At 35.9% G+C, this 23,874-nt stretch overlaps 1 protein-coding gene and 1 non-coding gene across 2 annotated transcripts in view; both read left to right on the top strand.

Annotated features, from left to right (window-relative positions):
* The window catches only part of LOC150065054 (aldehyde dehydrogenase 1A1-like), a 48,516-nt gene that overhangs the window by 3,036 nt on the left and 21,606 nt on the right, over positions 1-23,874 (top strand). Inside the window, exons 2-6 of the mRNA XM_090329635.1 lie at positions 6,771-6,875; positions 14,732-14,872; positions 17,897-18,026; positions 22,032-22,093; positions 23,730-23,858. Of these exons, the coding sequence (XP_090185761.1) occupies positions 6,771-6,875; positions 14,732-14,872; positions 17,897-18,026; positions 22,032-22,093; positions 23,730-23,858 (567 nt within the window). The remainder of the gene's footprint in view (positions 1-6,770; positions 6,876-14,731; positions 14,873-17,896; positions 18,027-22,031; positions 22,094-23,729; positions 23,859-23,874) is intronic.
* Positions 15,095-15,198, top strand: LOC150065055 (U6 spliceosomal RNA). The gene has a single exon (XR_016535093.1). It is a non-coding gene; the product is annotated as a U6 spliceosomal RNA (small nuclear RNA).

The following is a 23,874-nucleotide window of genomic DNA, read 5'->3' on the forward strand; positions in this document are numbered from 1 at the left end:
GCCCAAGGTACCTGTTGGGGCCTGACCTTCATCTCTGAGGCCTGATCATCATTCAAGCTCAGTGGCCATTTAAGGGCTTTGGATAGGCATTCCTCGCGCTCCTTGCGTACCTCTCTTAAGGCATCTCTGTGCATGTGATTCGACTGAGCCCTCTGCAGCAGAGCAGTTCTGGTACGCTTTCCTGCACTTGTGCAACCCAGTACCTAAAAGTTTGCCCTGGACCCTTAGTGATAGCACCGTGGCCCTCTTCCTATTGGCTAGCTTCCCAGTTCCCACCTTCTCTTTCCCCAACAGTATATAACTAAGTGCCTGACACAATAAAGAGAGAGATCTGCTGCGCTTTCATGGCTGACACATCTCCTGGCTCAGTGTGGTTTCTTTCCCGGTAATTGGGGGAGGGCTGGGTCATCGATACTTACCATCTCACTTAGCTCGGGGGACATCAGACTGGCTCTAGGTGTCCCTCCCCATACCCGTGTTGCTCCACAGTAGCAACAGGTACCCATTTTTGAAGGTGAGTGGAAGTATTTAAGGAAGTTAATGCCTGTGAAGCAGTGGAATTCATGCCTAGTACATGGGGAATGATTGACTAACATTAACTGTCCTCACCTTAGTTGGTTTTCTGAATTCTTTCCAGTTATGAAACAGTTGTGAAACAGGTTATGAAACAGTACCTTGTTCATGCAGAAAAAGATCTGATCAGTGAATGATGTTTTATACACATATACACACACAGGAAATGAAAGCTAAAACTTACCAGGTTTACTCGGCCAGGGATGGTTTGGCACTTTACAGTGATCTCAAGTGGGCCTCTCATGTTAACTGCTGAGGAGGTTATGGTTCTCTTTCAGCAGATAAGGACATTCTCAGGGAAACAATGACAAAATAACTTGCCTAAATTACATATATAATTGAACTTTGTATGCAAGCAGGCTGAACCCTCATAGATTTAGATTAATACCACTGTATTGGACTTGTTGGCCTGGTGGTAGACAAAACAAAATACGTTTACCAGCAATTTTGAAAAAAAGCGGGGAAGGATGATTACAATTGTGGAATAAAACAGGGGTAGAGAACTAGTGGCAATGCCCCTGACCAGCTCCAGCAATTAAAGGTTCAACCTTTAGTAGTGCAGATAGAGAGAAAGAGAGAGAGAGAGAGAGAGAGAGAGAGAGAGAGAGAGAGAGAGAGAGAGAGAGAGAGAGAGAGAGAGAGAGAGAGAGAGAAAGAGAGAGAGGAGAATGGAGAGGAAGGAAGGAAGGAAGGAAGGAAGGAAGGAAGGAAGGAAGGAAGGAAGGAAGGAAGGAAGGAAGGAAGGAAGGAAAGAAGGGAGGAAGGAATGGAGGAAGGGAGGGAGGAAGGGAGGAAGGAAGGAATGTGGGAGAGGAAGAAAGGAAGATGAGGAAGGAAGAAAAGAGAAATATAATCCTGTGCAAGGTGTGTGAGGGTTATTTTCCTAGACCATGTGTGGAAACAGAACACAAGCAAGCAAGAGAATGGTCAGAAATGATATGTTAAAAGGAATGCAATCAAAAGTTCAAAGACTCCAAGAAGAGCTAACTTTGAATGTGGGTGTTAGAGAAAAATCCTGTTAGAAGGGAAATTTGGTATAAGCCTGATGAGGTGTCCCTGAAGCCCGTGAAGAACAAAAATACAGAAATAATAGCACATTTAAAGTCCCTGTGATGAGAACTGGTATGTTCAAAGAACTGTCACTAATTTAATATTACTGAAATCAAGTGAATAAAGGATAGACAAGGTGGAATGAGACTAGAGATTTACTCTGGGACCACATTGGCTGATGGAGTCTATTTTCAAGAAACCATGAGTCGTTGAGACAAGATATGACTTGTGATAAAGGCAGAGGTGATTGTGCTGTAAGACTGATGACATTTCAGAAATACTCTTTTTAATATTTTTATATTATATTTTATTTTATATTTTTAATATTTTATTAAAATATTTTATTGCTCTTTCTTTCTCTCTTCCTTTCTTTCTTTCTTCCTTTCTTGCCTTCTTTCTTTCTTTCTTTTTTTCTTTTTTTTATGAATATTCATTTATTCCCCCTTGATGAGTTTTTTGTTTTATATACCCAATTGCTATCTTCATTATTTAATTTATTCAGTGATTATATTTTTGTGACTTTAGATTACTGAGAAGAAATTAGTCCAATTATTTGCTTCAGTAATTGAAAATTCAATCATTTACTTCAGATTTAACTTACTTGGGTAATTAATAGGAGTTTATACATAGAGGTGCCTGCTATATTTCCCCAGTAATGCTACCAAGATATAAACTTTATATACAAGGCAATGTCTCAATTCTTTAAGGTCTATAGAACACTGGAATATATATTATACAGAAAAAGCATAGTGTAGTTTTTCTTTTTTTTTCCTTTTTTGTTTTCTATTGTAATTAGTAAAAGGGTTACATGATATTTGCCAGATAGAAGGTGCATTAATTCACATACATTGATACCCTTTCACATGTCTTGGTACCCATTTCCCACACTCCCCTTCCATCTTGGTTTTCCCCCCTTCCCTATCAAATTTCAAATATCCAAATACAAATAAATTCAATATATCAGATAACAAAGTGAGATACTATACCAATATGAGATAACCAAGGGATAGCAAAGGAGATGAGAGACAACATAGTACATTAAGGACAACAATTATTCATTATATGGCTTTTGTTTCACTATCCTGGAGGTCCTTTCAATTAGCTTCACATTATATGTCCTTATGTATCAAGATTTTGCTCTATTGCAGATCTCTGCTAGTAGAGCCCAAGGTTTCTACTGATTATGACGAATGAGGGACACCATTGAGCCTAAGTTCCTTTGAGTCTGGCTTACTTCACTTAATATGACTTTTTCTAAGTCTTTCCATTTCCTAACAAATGGGGTGATGTCATTCTTTCTCTCTAGGCCACACTCCAGGCCAGTGATCTATTCTTAAACGTTCTTTTATAAGAGAGATCCTAAAGTTCTGACATGATTCAGCTCTTTGTGTTAGAGGAGTTTACATGTGTACTTATCACTGTTCAAAATTAATTTCATGTTTTAACTTCATTAGAGATTCAGAATTAACTTATGGAAAGTAGTTGGAAAAGATAGTATTATCCTAATACTATTGTTAATTCTTATTATATTATTAATGTTATTCTAATGCTATTGTTATTCTAATTCTATTGTTATTGCTTATTATCTTATTAATGTTATTCTATGCTATTGTTAAGCTCAGCAATCTGAACTCAGAGAGCATGCCTGGCTTAGTAAGGATTGCTCAGCATTTTATATATGAAAGCTCAGTAGACTGGATTCTGATCCTTGCCATTTCAGATCTCACACTTCTCCATTATAGCTCTTTTCTTAACTCCTTAAAACAATAATAATCTTACTCATGAAAATTTAGTGAACAGAAATATCAAAATAAATACAATATTCCTATTCCATAAGTGTTCTCCATATTAGAAGTCTTTGGCAGACACTTGGATTTCATTTACTTAATCTCTCACTCTTTGCCTCAATGGGAAGACTACGTGAAAAACACTCTCAAACAGTGTGACAAGGCTGTGCTGTTGTCTCACATGTTTAATCCTAGCTACTCCGGAGGTTAAGACTATGGTTCAAAGCCAGCCTGGAAAGGAAAGCTTGTGACACTTATCTCCAAGTGAACATGTGGCTCAAAATGGTAAAGTACTAGCCATGAGAAAAAGGACTCAAGGAGCACCCATGCTTCATGACTGATTTAAAAAAAAATAGAGAGTAGAGTGAGTGTGTCAAACTCACTGAAGAGCAATCCAAGCTAGATTTTAGACCTCAAAAAAGGCTCAGGTAATGTATAGCATGACATTATTCGGTAAGGAAGAAAGGTCGTGAGAATGCAGACATTGATGAAATAAGAAATCTCTCCCTGACTTACATGTGGTTATCTGGTTCAAGGTGGTGAAATATGGAGGCAGTTTGGATTTTTACGATGAGATTGTGGTTTCTGAGATGCATGAGACATTTTCTAACCTTAAATAGCAACCCAGACAGAGTCATAATCCAAGGAATTCAAGCACATAGTTGTATCATAATTAAATGTTTAATAGTAATAATCTAACAAAGAAAATCCATAAAATAAATACAGTAGACTCCCTTAGTCCCAGGTTTGATTTCTACAGTTTCATTTATCTGGAGTTAGCCAATGTAAGAAATATTAAGTAAAAGTTTCATAATGTTTAAATTATGTATCTATAGGAGAGGTATGATGAAATCCCGCATCATTTTACACTGTCCCATTTGAGAAGTGACTCGTCTTTCTTAGGTGTCCATGTTATATACAGTACATGCACTTACTCAATTCCCACCAAGCAGTACACCAGAGCACTGATCAGTGTGCAAGGAGCCCTTGTTTTGCTTTAAAAATGGTCTCAAAGTGCAAAGGCCAGGATGCTGTCGGTTTTTGTGGTACAGGAGAAAGGTCAGAGCCTGGTACCACACTCACACTGGTAATTCTTACTACTCAGGAGGTTTGAGATATGAGGATCATGGTTCAAAGCCAGCCCTGGCAGGAGAGTCTATGAGACTGTATCTCCAATTAACCACCAAAAAACCAGAAGGGGACCAGTGACTCAAAGATGTAGAGTGCTAAACTTGAGCAGAAAAGCACAGAGAAAAGCAATGAGACTCTGATGTTAAGCTCTAGGACCAACAAAGAAAGAAGAAAAAAAAGAAAGAAAGAAAGAAAGAAAGAAAGAAAGAAAGAAAGAAAGAAAGAAGGAGCGAGGGAGGGAAGGAAGGAAGGAAGGAAGGAAGGAAGGAAGGAAGGAAGGAAGGAAGGAAGGAAGGAAGAAACAGGGAAAAATGATTAGAAAGGTATTCCTTTAATAAACAATTGAAAATTAAGTGAGATATTTTGAGAGATGACATCCATGTAACTCTTATTAGAAGGTAGTACTTTAATTGTTCTGTATTGTAAATTTCTTCCTTTCCCTAATTTCTAAATGGAAATTTGTCATACATGTATGTGTATATATACAGTATATCTATATCTATCTATATAAGTATATATCCCTATCTATGGGATACATATTTCCCTATCTATAGGAAATATAGACTATAGATGTCTTAGCATCTATAGGCTTAGCATTACTGATGACTCCAGGTATTCCTTGAAATACTGCTAAATATTGTGTATAGAATCTTCTGCGTTTCCATAGTCAAAACTCTTCATGACACAGAGTATATGTGGTCTAGCATGTCTGTACAGTGCAATGACTGTGTGACCTTGTTAAGTGCAGTACTGTCTTTTCTCTATTCCTGTCTGAAGTAACAAGACCGAAGGAGCTTTAAAGAAACAAGAAGCATATTCATATATTCATATTATTGAAGTAAGACTGTTAGAATTGCTTACTTCTCCATTCCTTTATTATTTATTTTAATGTCCTTCATTATTTAAATTTGGAAATAGTCATAAGTAGAGGAAGTTATACATTTCAAGATTTTGTGAGGCTTGTAAACTTATGAAATAACCCATTTAATTTTGAATATTTTCACATTTATACATACTTTGTTAAAGAAAGTTTGGATTACGCCCTATGTTAGCAGCTTAACTTTTTATTCACAAACCCCCTCTCTTCACTGATATTTAAGAACCTTACTGAGTGCTTGCCTAGCATGCATGAAGACCTTGGTTTGATTCCTCGGTATCATATACATAGAAAAAAAGCCGGAAGTGGTGCTGTGGTTCAAGTAGTAGAGCTCTAGCCTTGAGAGAATCTAAGAACAGTGGTCAGGCCCTGAATTCAAGGTCTAGGACTTGCATAAAAAAGAATACCTTGTTCGAGGTTCAGCCCTGAGGAGGAATATAGTAACACATCATTCCCCTAAGGCTTAAGTTGGTTGCTATATTAAATGCAAGTCACTTAGTTATTAGCAAGTATCCCTTAGTTATTAAAAATTCCACAGTGATAGCTATCAGGATTGTAATTCTGCAAATAAGATATTTGGGATTGGTTATAAAATGGGGTGGATGAAAGCTTCTTTGCTTGCCTGTTTGCTTCAAAATAACTATTTACAGCACAGCAGTATTCTTCTTTGTGTGTTAAAGTGTTCAGGGACTATAGCATAGACTTGGCCAGAAGAAGAAAAGGGTATGAAAGGAGGACAGAGTCCAATGTACTTAGATGCAGGGAGTGCTGTGGAGAAATACAGAGTATACCCAGATGTGGAAGGAATAACTCCAAGTCAATCCTTATTTCTCTGGCAAAGTGATTGAATATAGTTCATAGACAAGAAAATTCATCTTGTTCTGTCCCCAGAATTTAAAAAGGTACTTCAGTTCAACTTGGACTAAGATAAATTCTGATGAAAGTGCCAAATTACACAATGTTTCTTAGAGTGAATCAGCACAAATTTCCTAAGCAAGGTTTTATTTTTTTTAGCCATAAATCAAAGCTTTAAAGAAGTAACATAAGAAAGATATTAGATAAATAATCAGCCGTTGCATCAAATCACCTATAGGCCCAAATAAAAATAGTCACAAACTGGAGCGAGTATGTTGTAACATGTGTTTTTGTGTGCATGTGTGTGTGCTTATGTGTTGGAAGCGTGCATCTTCATATGTAAAATGTCAGAAACAACCAGGTATTTTGAGAGAGCTAGGAATATGCAATATCAAGGCATGTTGTGGTAATTATCAAGTTTAAGTTCATAATATTTTCCAAAATTTTGTGGACCCATTTAAATGAGTGCTTATCTCCTTTCTCTTTTGTATCAACAGATCTTCATCAACAATGAGTGGCATGATGCTGTGAGTGGCAAGACATTTCCTGTCTTCAATCCTGCAACTGAAGAGGAGATCTGCCAGGTAGCAGAGGGGGATAAGGTAAGTTTAGAACACGATTTCTATTCCATGCCTGGTTTCTTTGTTTCTCACCCTTCTAAGTTCCTATATCCCATGAATACATCATGAAAAAATAGATAAACAGGCAGTCTGGGAAAATTTTACACAGCATCTTTCATACAGAAAGGACATATAGCAATCATGTAATAACCATGACTAGGGATTATTTTTCCTGATTATTTTCCATTCAAATATTGTCTGTATTTACCAATAGACAATATATTACTGAACTGATCTTATGAAAGCTGATCAAATGAAATTATATAAAATAAGATGATTATCTATATACATATCATATAAATTGATAATAGGAGATAGTTTTATATATGTAAAAGTGATCACATGAGAACTGATGAAATGAGAAATTTTTTCTCATTTATATGAAATTATCCTTTTTAAGTTGCTAGATAAAAATAAAACTAATATAGAACTATTGGAAATAATAGCATACCAAGTTATTTATATAAAAGTCATTGAATTAACATTAATTGATGCCTTGAAACTGAATATGTCATTATGAACTTGTTATATTTGGGGCTAATAATCACAACAGAAACTAAAGTCAAATTAGTTTAATGTCGCTAATTTTATTCTCAGTGCTTTTTTGATTTGGTACTTAAGGCAATCATACAAAGAAGATACTATTTTTAGCTGCATTTTAAAATGATATTAAAATGTTGGGATACATGAATTTACTCAGTGACATTGTAAAATAAGTTTTGAAATTAACACTTGAACATTGTTCTGCTAAGCTAAGAGCCTGTCCTGAGCAAGATTACTAATTTTCCTTGTGATTATCATAAAAGTAAGGCAGGATAGTATTAAATAACTTAAGGTATTAGAACATGCAAGCCTCCTGAACTTGGATTTCAACTGTATATCAAAATGTATCTAATTTCTTATGATTTGTCTGCTATCAGTCTGAATCTCTGAGATCTCAAATCACAAACACAGACTAAGCCAGACAGGCCTACTCTCAGCCATAGAACTCAGGGAGTTTTTCCTGGTATGGAGAAGGCAAAAGATTCATTCAGATTTCAGCATTATCAGGATATGATACCTGGGCCTTGGGCATCAACAAAGTAAAGGAGTGAGAAATGGAATCTAATTGTCATGTGTCACTCACTTTCCAATTTTATTTCTGGGTATATTGAAGAATTCACCCGAATATAAATTCTTTATTCAGGTTCTCACTGACTCAGGGGAAAAGTTCTCAAAGGTTCTTTGTACTATTACTCAACCCTTTTTTTGTTTGTTTGTTTTGTTTTTAATGGCTTCAGTCCCAGGCCACCTCATCAACCAAATAATTCCAACTTCATCCCGCCCATCGTCCCACCCCAAATATTACTTGCTTGTCCCTGCCTCTGTGTCGATCCAGTGTGGGCGTCAGGAACAGGGCCAAGTCACCATCTGCAGGAAGAGTTCACAGGTCCCACATTGGTTTTGTACTCGGTTTCTTTGTACTCTCCTCTGCATAAACCAAGAAAACAGAAAAAGATACTTGGAGCACTGAACACAATACAGGAGGATCTTCAGAATACTAGACACAGGAAGCCTCAAGCCCCAATCATTATGTTTTCAAACCTTTTCCAAGTCTGTCTGGACAGAGCCGTTCTTTCCTGCATCATCCTATAACATTGTATTGGTCTCTGATCTCTAGTGGTTGTAGTTTATCCATTGAAGAAGCCTCAGATAATTCTCCATAATGATTACTTTATATTTCCACCAAAAGTGTATTAAGATCTCATCTTTTATTCACACCTTTACTGGCATTATGTCTGGTAAGAGCCAGTTGCTTTATGGTAAGGTGATATCAATAAAATATAATTTTTAATTGTACTTCTCTGATTACTGGTGATATTGAACAAAATTTGGTTTTACTAGTTTACCAATGATAGATCTTCTTCTGAGAAACATTCTTTTCAGATCATTGCTGCCTTCCCTTATTTAAAAAAAATAAATAATTGGGAATTGAACTGAGGAACTTTTGTATACTAGAGACACAAATTCTGTGTGCTTGATTTTTTCAGATGGGATCTTAAGCTTCGATATGGCCCAGCCATAGACCACAATCTTTCTATCTCCACTTCCCATGTAGTGGGAACAGGAATATACCTCCCCACACGCAACACCTTCATTTACTTGTTTTTCTTTGGTACATTTTGCTATATATTCTGGGTATTAAGTATTGTCACGTGGTCTGCAATTTTTTCTTTTATTTTACAGGTTTCTTCTTCACTTATTTGCTCTGCAGACTCTGAGTTTGACATAAAAACATTTATTTTGTTTTCTTATTTTGCAGTATGAGAGTAAAAACAAACAATGCCCATACCCCTATCACAGTAAATATCCCTGTAGTTTCTAGTAGTATTCACATAGCTTTAGATCTTCCATTCAGGTTTCTTTTTGAGTTGGTTTTTGTATTCAATGAATGATTAAATGTTTGATTACCAATTCTTCCAACACCATTGATTGAAGAATTGATCCATCCTTTCTTCTTTGTACATTTCTGATATCTTTGTTGAATATTAATAAGTTATAGAGGCATGAATAAAATAAAAGCCTAGATGTGGACAAAATGGCTGGTATAAGTGTCATTCAGACAAACATAAATAAAAAGGCTACAGAGTCATATATTATTGACAATTAAAGAAACAATACTCTGTTTTTATTTTTATTTTTATTTTTTTGGTCGGTTGTGGTGTTTCAACGCTGGGCCATAACTCTTCAGCTCAAGGCTATCATGCTGCCACTTGAGCAATAGTGCCATTTCCAGTTTTCTGGTGGTTAATTGTAGATAAGAGGCTCCAGGACTTTAGTGCCTGGTCTGACTTGGAACTACCACCCTCAGATCTCAACCTCCTGAGTAGGTAGGATTACAGATGTAATCCACCCACACTCAGAAAAAAACAATATTGTTAATGTTTAGCTCAAAGGCCTTTAGCCATTAGAATTGTCCTTAGGTTCCTGGATAAACAGCTGGCATTGCTGTTAGATTGAGTTTCAAACTGTGAACAAATCTTTATACTTAGGTTGCAGTTAAAACTTCATCAGGCAAGTCTGAAGACTTTTCTTACCACAGTTTTTTCCTAAAATGATAGAAAATTAATTATCACATTAGAAGGCTTAGAAATGACTGCCAGTGATTCATTCTGTGGTCATTGATAATTATTCCTGTGCATGGGGGAGGATAGAGGACTCTTGTTAACACCCAGGAAAGCTACAAGTCAGGTCATAATGCTAGTCCATGTGGATGGACAACTGATCATACCTAGTTTATGGTACAAACTCTTCATGGTAAGCAATAGTTTGGTTATTATCCTCAAGCATTCTTATAATTGTGTTTAATGAAGGATTTACAAAAAAATAAAAGGCAAACAAACCTTTTGTCTTTAAAATTGACTGCCGTTCAAAAAACTTTGCCAGCAGGGAAATTAATGTCTTGTAAACTAACATTGTTTACTGAAAGGTAGAAATCTAATACATTATATAGTCACGGTAAACCTAATATGTTGAAATTGGCTCTTTAGATAATGAGCCAAAGGGTTGTGGTGATTTTGTTTATGAGTGCAGTGGAACTAACAAAGGCCTCTACTCTTCATGTTTCAATGGTATCATAAAGAGGGGAGGAGGAGCCAGAACGAATGGAGGTTACAAATGTGGTGGGAACTGTTTTTTTTCACTTCAGTGGCTTTTTTGGCTAATCCTGAAAATGATTTTTTAAATAATATAGCATGACATAACAAATAATTGGTAGAGATAAAAGTAAATGTCTATTAAAGTAAGTGCTTATGACAGGTGTAAAAATAAAACTGGTCTGATAACTATGTTCTCCATTCAGTCTATGAATAAATTTAATTTGGGAATGATTGAAAAATTCAGTCCTTTCTTAACTAGGCCTAAGAACCATTGGCTGTCATAAATATTCAAACCACCTTCACATTATCAGATTGTGATTATGGGCACTTATTTTAAAATAAAAGCGTTTTAAATAGAATAGACCACAGTGCTAGAATGATAGCCAGTGTATCAAATTTATTTATGGTTAATTCAAAAACTATTTCCTTGGCAATGGCAGTCTTTGAATAAAATGATAGCCTTTCAATTAAACAAAACCAAAACCATTTCTGTGCCTATATATTGGGATCAGTAAAGCTTGATCAAAACTAACTATAAATAAATAATATAAGATGCACACTTGCATTACCACAGTGTAATAAATTGATAAGAAAGATAACCAACCATGCACATTGGCTCACACCTGCAATCCTAGCTACTCAGGAGGCTGAGATCTGAGGATCAAGGTTCAAAGCCAGCCCAGGCACCAAAGGACCTTAAGACTCTTATCTCCAATAAAGCACTAGAAAACAGGAAGTGGGGCTTGGCTCAATGGTAAGGTGGTAGCCTTGGACTGAAGAGCTCAGGGACAATGCCCAGGCCCAGAGGTAAGCTGGCAGCCTTGAGCTGAAGAGCTCATGGACAGCACCCAGGCCCAGAGTACAAACTTTAAGACCCACAAAAAGAGAAAAATAACAGTAGTTTTCCTATTACTCATATAGACTAAGTGATTAGGCCTGCTGTACTTGTGTTGATAATGAATGTATATATCTATATGGAAATATATGTATATATGTGTGTGTGTGAATGTTTTCTTGTCATTTTTCCTAAGTAATATACTATAATCTACCTAATTTTTAAATAGTATCAGGCAATCTAAGTAATCAAGACATGATTTAAACATACGAGAGGATAAATGTACTTTATATGCAATATAAAAGACTTCATCATTCAGCAAGTTAGTTTACCTGCAAGGGGATCTTGAAATAAATTCCTCCTAGATGATGAGAATGGCTGTATTTTTGCAATTTGATTGAACATTGGAGGAGACTCTCTTCATGTTACCATTTCTTCATTAGAAAACTATGAATAATGTTACAAAATGAATTGGTATAAAATTCTTGAGTGGATAAATGAGCAGAAGCAACCAGAGTTCAGAACTGCATTGTGTTATTCTAAAAGAGTGTCATTACCCCAGTTCTATTCCTGAAAGATTAAATAAAAACTGTGGGGAAAGGAAAGATTCAAATGACATAGATATAAGAAAACCTTCATTTGTACCAGAGTTCTCTAGGGATGTGTTTCTTATGTAGTAGAATTATTTGACTTAGAGCCAGATTCTCCACATCACTTTGGGAGACCAGCATGCCCGTATTTGGCTTAGGCCCATGGCAGAAGAATTCAAATGAAATCTGTGTCATACAACTCTGTTTAAACAAAAAGCTGTATGTATTTTATAAGCCAAGGAATCCACAAATCGTGCTGGCAATGGAATTCTTGGTCATTTCCCCTCCCCCAAATAGTACTGTCTTGAATTCAATTTGGAAAAGGTTAAAACATGTTGGTCAGAACAATATTTAAATACAAAACTCAAAAATATTTATAATTAATGGAATAAGCCCAACATGTGCTGTCTATTTATTTTACACTAAAACAAGTATAAATACACCTACTTCATTGCAACAACTCATTGTTCCCTCAAAAGTTTGACAGTGATATAAACCAATATTTGATCTAGCATAATGAAAGAATCTTTGCATATATCCAGTAAGTATTAGCATTAAACAAACCAGTTTATACTCCTTAAAATATTTCTTGCACTAGTTCATAAGAGTTTGATAGTAAACAGGGGTGGTCTCTGATTCACTAAGCTTTTTCAACTAATAGTTTTTTAGATTTAATCAAATGTGATAGCAATTCACAATTTGTATAATATCAACTGATTGTTTTTCATATGTTGATCTTTTTTAGGTTAGTAGTATGTCATATTGTATTCTTTTTTTTTTTTGATTGGTCATAGAACGTGAACTCTGGTCCCCTGGGCACTGTCTCTGACCTCTTCAGCTCAAGGCTACCACCCTACCCCTTGAGCCACAGCACCACTTCCAATTTTCTAGAGCTTAATTGGAGATAAGAATCTCATGGACTTTAGTGCCCAAGGTAGCTTTGAACCATGATCCTCAGATCTCAGTCTCTTGATTAGCAAGGATTACAGGGGTGAACCACCATGCCTGGCTCATAGTACACTCTTGTATTGCTGGGGAAATGTTCTCCACACAATCACAAGTGTAAAACCCAAAATGTTGACACACAATGTAGTATATTCAAATTAAGTAAGGGTCTCAAAACTGTATCATAAATGTTGGTTCTCTATGTGCAGAACAGCTAATATCTGGTGTTTTGGTGTGTTACATGCACTTTTAGTGTATTATCCATTTTTGTTTTTTTAGGAGTGTGCATTTAACTCAGTCATAAATCAAGGAGCATCTATGTTATAAAAAAAAGTGTATTTGGAACCAGGAATTTGGCCTAGTCATAGAGTGCTTGCCTAGCCTGTAAAAAGACCTCGGTTTGATTCCTCAGTACCACAACATAGAAAAAGCCAGAAGTGGTACTGTGGCTCAAGTGATAGAGCTCTAGCCTTGAGAAAGCCTAAGGAAAGTGTTCAGTTCCTGAGTTCAAGCCCCAGGACTGGCAAAAAAAAGTGTTTATTTATTTGCATTTTAATGTTTAAACTTGTAAGACTGAGACTTCCCAATGGTATATAACCTAAGGACAGGTATATACATTTTAATTTTATGCCTCTCCAAAGAGATGCTTCATTGTAAACTACTTCAAAACATTTGGTTCATTATTTTTCTCCCATCATAATTAGCAAAGTAAATTATGCTCCTGTCAAAACTTATTGGTCAGTCCTATGTACAAAAATATAAGACTAGAATGATATATGCCTTTAAGATATTTGCAGCTAACCTGATGGTAGAAATCCCATGTTAGTAGTAATAAAAGAAGTGTTAGACTAGTAGTAGGTACATTCTTTAGGAGATGAGTCTGAACAGAGGACTATAAGAGAGGAGAGAATCAAGGAAAAGTTTGACAAAGTAAAGGTGTACACCTAATTTAGAAAAACAATAAGAAATTCCAACTTCTTAATATAAGTGTGGACTTACTCTGTTGGTGGATATTTTCTTAAATCAGTGTAGTTTTAACGTGAGTATTATTAGAAAAAATAGCTTTACTTAGTTGAGAATGAAAAAGATTAGGCATCCATTTGGGCTTAACACAGGCAGACCCTTCTATAGATGAATCTGTTCTGTCTAGTACCCATTTATCTCTTTTTCCCTCTGCATATAATGAATTAGTGCACAGACATAATCCTTTACTACACTAAAGTTCAAGTTCACTCCTCTGTGCACTCTTCCAGAATATGTATGGATGATAGAGTCTCTGAAGTCACTAGAATATATTCGCTATATTTGCTCTTAAGCCTTCTACATAACCCTTCTAACCAAAAGAGAAAAAGAAATTGTCTATAGATGGCCTACATTTAAAACTTAGTTCAACAACTTTTGGGTTATGTACCTTCTCTCTCTGTGTCTCTCTCTTTCTGTCTCTCTGTCTCTCTGTCTCTCTGTCTCTATCTCTCTTTCCCTCACACACACAACATACACACACAACACACACACACACACACACACGCACAGACTTAGGGAATACATTTATCTTATAATATTACTGAGAATTAAATGACTGATATGTGTAAAGTGTAGCAAAGAATCTTACAGATGTATGATTAACACATAATCTAGGAATTCAAATATTAATATAGGTGTGGTGTTTATCTTTCTAAAATTATTTATTCATTATCAATCATTACATCTTACAATGGTGGTAGGGAATTGATTAAATGTGGAGCAGGATCTATTTTATAGAGTTGTTGCTTTTATATTATACAAATCAATATGTCAAGCCTATTGAATTGAATTCCTGATAACTTACAGGCAGATGTGGACAAAGCTGTGAAGGCCGCAAGACAGGCTTTCCAGATTGGTTCTCCATGGCGTACTATGGATGCTTCAGAGAGGGGACGCCTACTCTTCAAGCTGGCAAACCTGATTGAAAGAGATCGTTTGGTGCTAGCAGTGAGTAGAATTCAAATTGGATAATATCCAAACTGGGACCTCTCAAAAAACATTCAGAATTGATTCATTCTCTGTCTTTTGTTATTGTCCTTCTTTAAATCAGATAAACATGTTCAAAGCACAGGGCACCAAAATAGAAAACAGTGACAACAGGATAAACCAAAAGGGGGTAAAATGAAAGAAAAAATAAGTTCACATAGGATATTTAAAAAAGGAAAACATGTGCTCGCTTCAGCAGCATATATACTAAAATTGGAACGATACAGAGATTAGCATGGCCACTCAGCATGGACTACAGGCAAAGTCGTGTAGCATTCCATATTTTATTTCTAGAGACATAGGCCAAATAGTATGACACTAAATGTAAGGACCTCCAGGATAAGGAAACAAAAGCCATATAATGAGTGATTGTTATCTTTAATTTACTATGTTATGTCTCATCTCTTTTGCTATCCCTTGGTTATCTCATATTGTTACAATATTTTACCCTGTTATCTGATATATTTTATATGTGCTTGATTGGTTATTTGAAATTGGAACGGGAAGGGGGTAAATCAAAATGAGGGGAGGGGGGAGGAAAATGGGGACCATCACATGAGAAAGGATATCAGTGTTTTGAAGTAATGCAACATCTATCTGGTGAATATAATGTAACCCTTCTATTCATTACAATAAAAAATCTAAACAAAAAAAAATAATCAAAAAAGAAAAAGGTGAACCAATGCAACAGCAATACTCACAAGGCATTATGTTGGTAATGAACTTTAAAAGTTCTGGAGGGATCAAAACTTTACAGGAAGGAATAGGAGATACACTAGTTCTCCTTGGTACAGGTCAAAATTTTCTTAAAAATGTCCAGAAAAACAACAAATTAAAGAATTTTTATCAAATCTGCATTAAACTGCATAGCTTCTGTATGGCAAAGGACATAGTTAGCAAGTTAAATAGAAAGTCCATAGAGTTGGAGAAGATCTTCACTAGACTAACAGCAGACAAGGGCCTCATATCTAAAATATACCTACAGCTCCAAAACATTGAATCTCTTTAAAAACATCCTCAAAAAAACAACCATCTGGGTAAAAGGTAGGCTAAAGACTTGAAGAGAGACTTCCCTGAAGAGGAAATAAGAATGGCTAATAGACACATGAAGAAATGTTTAACATCTCTGGCCATAAACAAAATGCAATTCAAAACAACTTTGAGATCCCACCTCACTCCAGTTAGAATGGTCATAATCAAGAAATCTAATAACAACAGAAGTGGGTGGGGATGTGGCCAGGAGGGATCTCTACTACGCTGTTGGTGGGTGTGTAAACTTGTGCATCCACTATGGAAAGCAGTATGGCAATTCCTCAGAACAGCTCCCCTATGACCCAGCAATCTCACTCATTGGCATTTACCAAATGTTCAGAATCAAGGCCATACTAAAGCTACTAGCACTACCATGTTCATTGCTGTAATATTTATCATAGCTAAGATATGAAATCAACCTAGATGTTCCTCAGTAGATGAATGTATCAAAAAGATGTGGCACTTGGCTAACTCAGCAAAAGATTTCACAAATGGCCATCTCTTCTTTTCCTAAGATATGTCTGTACACAATGTTCACAAAAAGTTTTCTCTCTCATTTTTTTTTCTTTTTTTTTTTTTTGCCAGTCCTGGGCTTGAGCTCAGGGCCTGAGCAGATGTCCTTGGACTTTTTCAAGGCTAGAGCTCTACCACTTGAGCCTCATCACCACTTGCGGCTTTTTTTTTGTTTTTCTTTTTTCTAAGTAGGTGATACTGAGGAATCGAACCCTTGTCTTCCAGTGCATGCTAGGCAAGCATTCAACTACTAGGCCAAATGCCGGGCCCGTTTTCTCTCCTTTTCAAAGGCAAAATAAAAAATAAAGACAGAAAATCATAGTTTAGAGAAATTACATTTTAATGTCTACCAGTTGTGTTTATTAATTTTCTCAGTTACATGAATCAGCACAATACATGGGTTGCAGAAGGCATTTCTTCCTTGTCTTTTTGAGCCAGGCACTATAAGAGAGCCATTTTAACACAAATTAATACCCAGCTTCAGTTTCAGGAAAAGAAAAGTTACCTTTAAAATTTTAAAGTGGCAGTAACAGGAGTGCTTTATTATATTTGAAGAAATTAGTAATTACAGTTAAAAGATAATTTCTTACTCAGATATACAGAATAATTCAAATTAAGCCAAAATATAAAACCAAAAGCTATTTACAATAAAACTATCCAGGGCTAACATGTCTTAAAAGCAAGAAAGGCTTTGATAAATTTTGACTTCCCTTATGTATCTGATCTATACTGTGTAAGTATTAACTACCTCTGTTAGCATGAGTCTTTATGGGGACAACAAACACAGACACACAAAATAATTTTTGTTTAAATTTTGGGATAGTTTAGTACAGAGGCAGAATATCTTTAATAATTACTCACTTGTACATTTCTGGAAGTGACCACCCCAAAGAACATAACACCCTAATGAGCTCAGGAGAAAAAGAAAAAGGAAAGAAGAAAGTCAATCTAAAATGACTACTAGACCAGAAAATGTTTACATTTGCAGCTTGACTCTTGAAATGATAATGTCGGGAATAGTACATAGCTTTAAAGTCTACAGAAAATGTTAGATTTAAAAAACATGTTAAGTTTGTATGAGTAGAAGACTTATATCTAAGTATAATATGAAAATTAAACATCATTATCAAATAATGAAGAATATCAAATAATACTATCGTCATTGCAGAATACCTAGAAAAGTTGTTAGCTGGAGATAATCAAGATTCTGATAGAAAATACTATCCACCCACACCACTACTATATTTCTCTCTGACCAAAATCAGTTTAATATTTCACTCTTTTTAGATCTCCCTTTTTAGAAGAAGACTTAGACAACATGGTATAAGATTCCTTATAGTTTCAAAATGCTCTAGCACATAAAGACTTATAATATTGACCATATAGTTTTTCTTCTGATTTTTCTGTGAAATTTTAGTTATGGAAGGATTTGCTTTTCAGACAATAGAGTCCATCAATGGAGGAAAATTATTTTCTAACACTTACATGATGGAGTTAGAAATCTGCATCAAGACATTGCGCTACTGTGCTGGCTGGGCTGATAAAATCCATGGCTCCACCATACCAAGTGGTAAGTAAATTGGGGAAACCACCAGAGTTATGTGTAGTGAACAGACTGTGATAGATCTCAGTTCTTTAAAGATACCAACCAAATAAATCTTAATTAGTTTTCCCTTTATTTTAAGCCAACACATTGTGTGTGTGTGTGTGTGTGTGTAGCTTGAATTCAGGACCTGGTCACTGTCCTTGGGCTTTCTCAAGGCTAATACTCTACCCCTTGAGCCATAGCATTACTTCTGGCTTTTTCTGTGTATGTGGTATAGAAATCGAACCTAGGGCTTCGTGGATGCTAGGCAAGTACTCTATCAACTGCTAGGCCATGCTCCTGGCCTTACATTTTTGAATTTATTAGTTAAATTTAGATTAAACAAATTATTTTTAAAGTTGGGTATAATCATGCAGAAGACAGGACTATGGGTAGTTTAGAAAACATTCAATTAAGAAGATTCTTTCGTTATTTTATGATTTTTGGGTGGTTAATTAGTGAGAAAATCTCACCCACTTCCCAGTCTAGGAGGCCTTCTAACTGCAATTCTCAGCTTCATGTGGAGCTAGAATTACAGATATGAGCCATGGGTACCTGGTGAGAATATTCTTTATAGTTTCAATTACTGAGTTAAGTAAATTGTCCCTCAAAGGGCTAGAACTTTTCAACACTGCCTTCTGAAATTATTTGAATTCTATTTCCATAGTGACTTTTACATCCTTGCTCTAATATAATTATTTAGTCTTCCTTTCATGTTCCATTATAAGTCTGTCATGGTCCACTGTGCCGGTTCAGACTCAGTAGAAGTATACCAGACCAATTAAACAAACTCCTGATTTGGTTCAAGTAGTCCAAAGTAAGATGAGACTGTGCTTATAGCTAGACTTAATAGTCTCTGTATATGACTATGTACCTATCCTGTATTTAGTGGGGTATTACAAATTTGATATAAAATATTTCACGTAAGAAAGCATTTTGGAAACATTAAGAATAGAATTTAAGCTGTGTAAATATAAGTCTTTTCCTCCAGGACTGAACCTAGTATGCATTCTTTTTTTTCATATATTTTTATTGTAATTAATAGAAGGGTTGTATGATATTTGCCAGATAGATAGTGCATTAATTCACATACATTGATACCCTTTCACATGTCTTGGTCCCCATTTCCCTCCCCCACTAATTAGAACATTCAGTTGGTTAGAAGTGCCAGCTTGAAAGTTAAAAGAATAATCGAAAAGGTCCTTTACAATCTTAGTTAAGCTAATTCCTAGGTAATTTATTTTCTTTGAGGCTATTGTGAAAGGAGTTTCTTTCCTGATTATTGCCTCATTCCTCTCACTTTTGATTAAAACTTTAAAACCCTAAAAAAGGAAATTAAAGCAGAACTAAGGAAATGGAAAAACCTCCCATGCTCCTGGATTGGAAGAATCAACATTGTGAAAATGACAATCTTGCCAAGAGCTATCTACAAATTCAATGCAATACCCATCAATATCCCAATGTCATTCTTTAAAGAAATAGAAGAGGCAATCCAAAATTTCATATGGAATAATAAAAGACCCCGTACAGCAAAAATACTTCTTAGCAGAAAGAACAGTGCTGGAGGAATTTCAATTCCAAACTTTAGACTCTATTACAGAGCTATAATTCTCAAAACAGCTTGGTACTGGCACAGGAACAGGCCTGAAGACCAATGGAATAGAACTGAGGACCCAGATATTAAACCACAGACCTATGGCCACCTAATCTTTGACAAGGGACCCAAAAAAATAGAATGGAAGAAAGACAGCCTCTTCAACAAGTTGTGCTGGCAGAACTGGTTAAGCACCTGCAGAAAACTAAAGTTGGATCCTTCTTTGTCACCTGGCACTAGAATTAACCCCAAATGGATCAAAGACTTGGAGGTAAAAGCTGACACACTGAAAACTTTACAGGAAGGAATAGGAGATACACTAGGCCTCCTTGGCACAGGTCGAAACTTTCTTAATAAGGACCAAGAATCACAACAAATCAGAGAAAGGCTGGATAAGTGGGACTGCATTAAACTGCAGAGCTTTTGTATGGCAAAGGACATAGTTAGTAAACTAATCAGGAAGCCTACAGAGTGGGAAAAGATCTTCACCAACCATACAACAGACAAAGGCCTCACATCAAAAATATTTCAACAACTCAAAAAATTGAATCATTCCAAAACTAATATCCAAAGTAAAAACCATCCCATTAAAAGATGGGCCAAAGACTTAAAGAGAGTCTTCTCTGAAGAAGAATCAAAAATGGCCTATAGACACATGAAGAAATGCTCAACATCTCTGGTCATAAAAGAAATGCAAATCAAAACAACTCTAAGATTCCACCTCACTCCAGTTAGAATGGCCAGGATCAGGAAAATGAATAACAACAGATGCTGGAGGGGATGTGGCCAGGAGGGATCACTACTACACTGTTGGTGGGAGTGCAAACTCATTCAACCACTATGGAAAGCAGTGTGGCAGTGCCTCAAAAGGCTAAACATAGAACTCCCCTATGACCCAGCAATTCCACTACTTGGCATTTACCCAACCATCCAGAAACAAGGACATACTAAATCCACTAGCACAACAATGTTCATTGCAGTACTATTCACCATAGCAAAGATATGGAACCAAGCCAGATGTCCCTCAGTTGATGAGTGGATCAACAAATTGTGGTATTTGTACACAATGGAATTCTATGCTGCTGTCAGAAAGAATGACATCTCCCCATTTGTTAGGAAATGGAAAGACTTAGAAAAAATCATATTAAGTGAAGTAAGCCAGACTCAAAGGAACTTAGGGTCAATGGTTTCCCTCATTTGTCATAATCAGTAGAAACCTTGGGCTCTACTAGCAGAGATCTGCAATAGAGCAAACTCTTGATACATAAGGCCATATAATTGAAAGGACCTCCAGGATATTGAAACAAAAGCCATATAATCAATGATTGTTGTCCTTAATGTACTATGTTGTCTCTCATCTCCTTTGCTGTCCCTTGGTTATCTCATATTGGTATAGTATCTCACTTTGTTATCTGATGTATTGAATTTATTTGTATTTGGATATTTGAAATTTGATAGGGAAGGGGGGAAAACCAAGATGGGTGGGGGGGGTGGGAAATGGGTACCAAGACATGTGAAAGGGTATCAATGTATGTGAATTAATGCACCTTCTATCTGGCAAATATCATGTAACCCTTTTACTAATTACAATAAAAAAATTTAAAAAAAAGAAAGTTAAAAGAATAGACAATGGTTGTGCCAAAAAGTGTATTTATTACTTTCCACACTTTTACCTTCCAAAATCATGGGAAAGCTACTGAAAGAGATGGGTCTTGAGAAGAAGAATTATTGTAATAGCCAAGAAGCTTCCATGGGAACTAAACCGAACTGAACCCAGAAAACAAAATTCTCAGAATGGCTATGAACCATGCGCATGAATTACTGACATTGGAAGGCATAGAAATGTCTTTCACTTTGGGCATTATAAAAAGGAACATTTTAGTATAAAGCCACAGACAGTCTTATTACTTACTGATAGACATTTTACTATTTTAAAACCATAATACCCTTTTAGGAGATTATACTGCTACCAAAACACTGAGCTGCTGAAAATGCGTTTGAATATGGTTCTTCTCTTACCTAGAGATAACTCATGTTCTCTATCATTCTTTGTCGATAAACTTTGAAAATAAGGATAAATATTAAGTTATTGTTCAGTTTATCTTACTGCCCTACATCTTTATTTTCACTTTTTTTCTGCATGTGGTTTCTATCATTCCAATTTGTGCTTTTTGGGGGGAAAGGAGGAGGGTGTCATATTTTTCTTTGCAAAGCAAAAATTCTTTCTCTGTTTCTTTCTCTTTCTTTATCTCTCTTTTCTTTCTCTCCTTCTTTATTTCTTTTCCTTCCTTCCTTTTAAATTAGTGTTAACATAGTCCTTTGACATTAATTTTAAAACCCTTTCATGAGTATCAAATGCATTTGCCTATAGAATTGGGTTATGCCATATTTTCCAGATGGAAACCTTTTCACTTATACAAGACGTGAACCAATTGGAGTTTGTGGCCAAATAATTCCTGTAAGTTATTCTTCCAGATGATTTTCACTGGGGGTGAGGGAGGGAAGGGATCAAAGTCTTTTGCTCTTTCTAATTCAAATGATTGCTAATATGTGCAACAAGTAGGACATGTTGAATTTGATCTTGCTTTACTAACTTTGGATATTAATTAGAGAATCCAGAAAAATAGCCTAGCATTACTTAGTGTTTATGCAACAGTTCACTGTTTAAAACATGTACTATGTACTCATTATTAAGAGCTTGCATTACAGGCATTCCCCTCAGTGTTCACACAGGCTCCTCAGCTGTGCGACTTCAGTGGGACCTTCTGTGGCCAACTACTCTGTCTCTGCTTTAACATTCCTTAGCATGGACAACAGGAGCAAGCTCAGTTTTCAGATTGAGAAATACATTCTTTAATTAAAACAGAGGAAAGAATTCCAGAGATGGAACACTGTATAGAATATATCTTTGAAGAACAGACTTGGGATACTACGGTCTCCTCTGTGTTTTTGTGAAATCATGATGATTTACTTTTTAGACAAAATATAAGGAGAACCTCTAAATATGATAGACATACTGAAAAAAGCTAAAGATCAGACATGATGAAGTATTCTATAGTTTCACAATTTCAATGAAATTGCAGTATAACTATACTGATATTTTTAATGAAATTGCTCATTAATTCAAAAGCTAAGCAAGGTGTTGAAGACTGAGCCATTCCTTTTTTTTCTTTTCTTTTCTTGTCAGTTGTGGCACTACAACTTGTTGGGCCTGGGCTCTGTCCCTGAGCTTTTCAGCTCAAGAAAAATATTCAACCACTTTGAATTACAGCGCCATTTCCAGATTTCTGGTGGTTAATTGGAGATAGGTGTCTCACAGCCTTTTTTGCCCAGGCTGGCTTTGAACAACAATCCTTAGATCTTAGCCTCCTAAGCAGCTAGGATTATAGGCATGAGCCACCAGCACACTGCCCAGTTGTTTTTCTATTTCCAGTAATCCTCAATATTTTTTCAGTAATCATCCATAATAAACTCTTATACAAAGAACAATTCAATTCTCTTATTCACATAGCTGATGGTGATTTTGCTAATATCTGAACTCAAAAAACACTCCCCCTCTAGACCCTAGATATTACATTTTGTCTCTGATAGTACTTGTCCTAAGTGTTGTTCAGAGGAAAAGCACATATCTGCATGAAAAAGGTTCTGGTTTTAATTAACACACACACACACACACACACACACACACACACACACACACACACACACACAACACACTGCCCTAGATATCACTACTGCTAATAATAGTATTGAATCTGTTATAAGTCACCTAAAGGACAGGAAAGAGTTCGTACTTTTGAGTACAGATGGCTTACAACACAAAACCCATGCAGTAAATTTTCCTGGTAGTAAAAAAAAAATGACAGTATTTGAGCATATTTGAAGGCTCGCCTTTTATTTTTCTATCTGATTTCAGCAGAACTAGTTATCATTTACCATTTGTTTTAAGCATAGTTTAGAATAAAATGAATGATTACACCATACTAGGAAATTATTATTTAACGTCTACATGGAATACCTCTAATGTTAGAAGTGTCAGCAGCACATGTGGCTTTGAGTAACACAACATTCTATTGTGAAATATTGTTTCCTAGTGGAATGCCCCGCTGCTTATGTTCATTTGGAAGACAGGGCAAGCCCTGAGCTGTGGAAACACTGTGGTTATCAAACCAGCTGAGCAAACCCCCCTCACTGCTCTTTACATGGCATCTTTAATAAAAGAGGTAAGTTTCCTCCCTA

This window comes from Megascapheus bottae, chromosome 3 (assembly GCF_031878675.1).
Source record: "Megascapheus bottae isolate mThoBot1 chromosome 3, mThoBot2.hap1, whole genome shotgun sequence".
Lineage (NCBI taxonomy): Eukaryota > Metazoa > Chordata > Mammalia > Rodentia > Geomyidae > Megascapheus > Megascapheus bottae.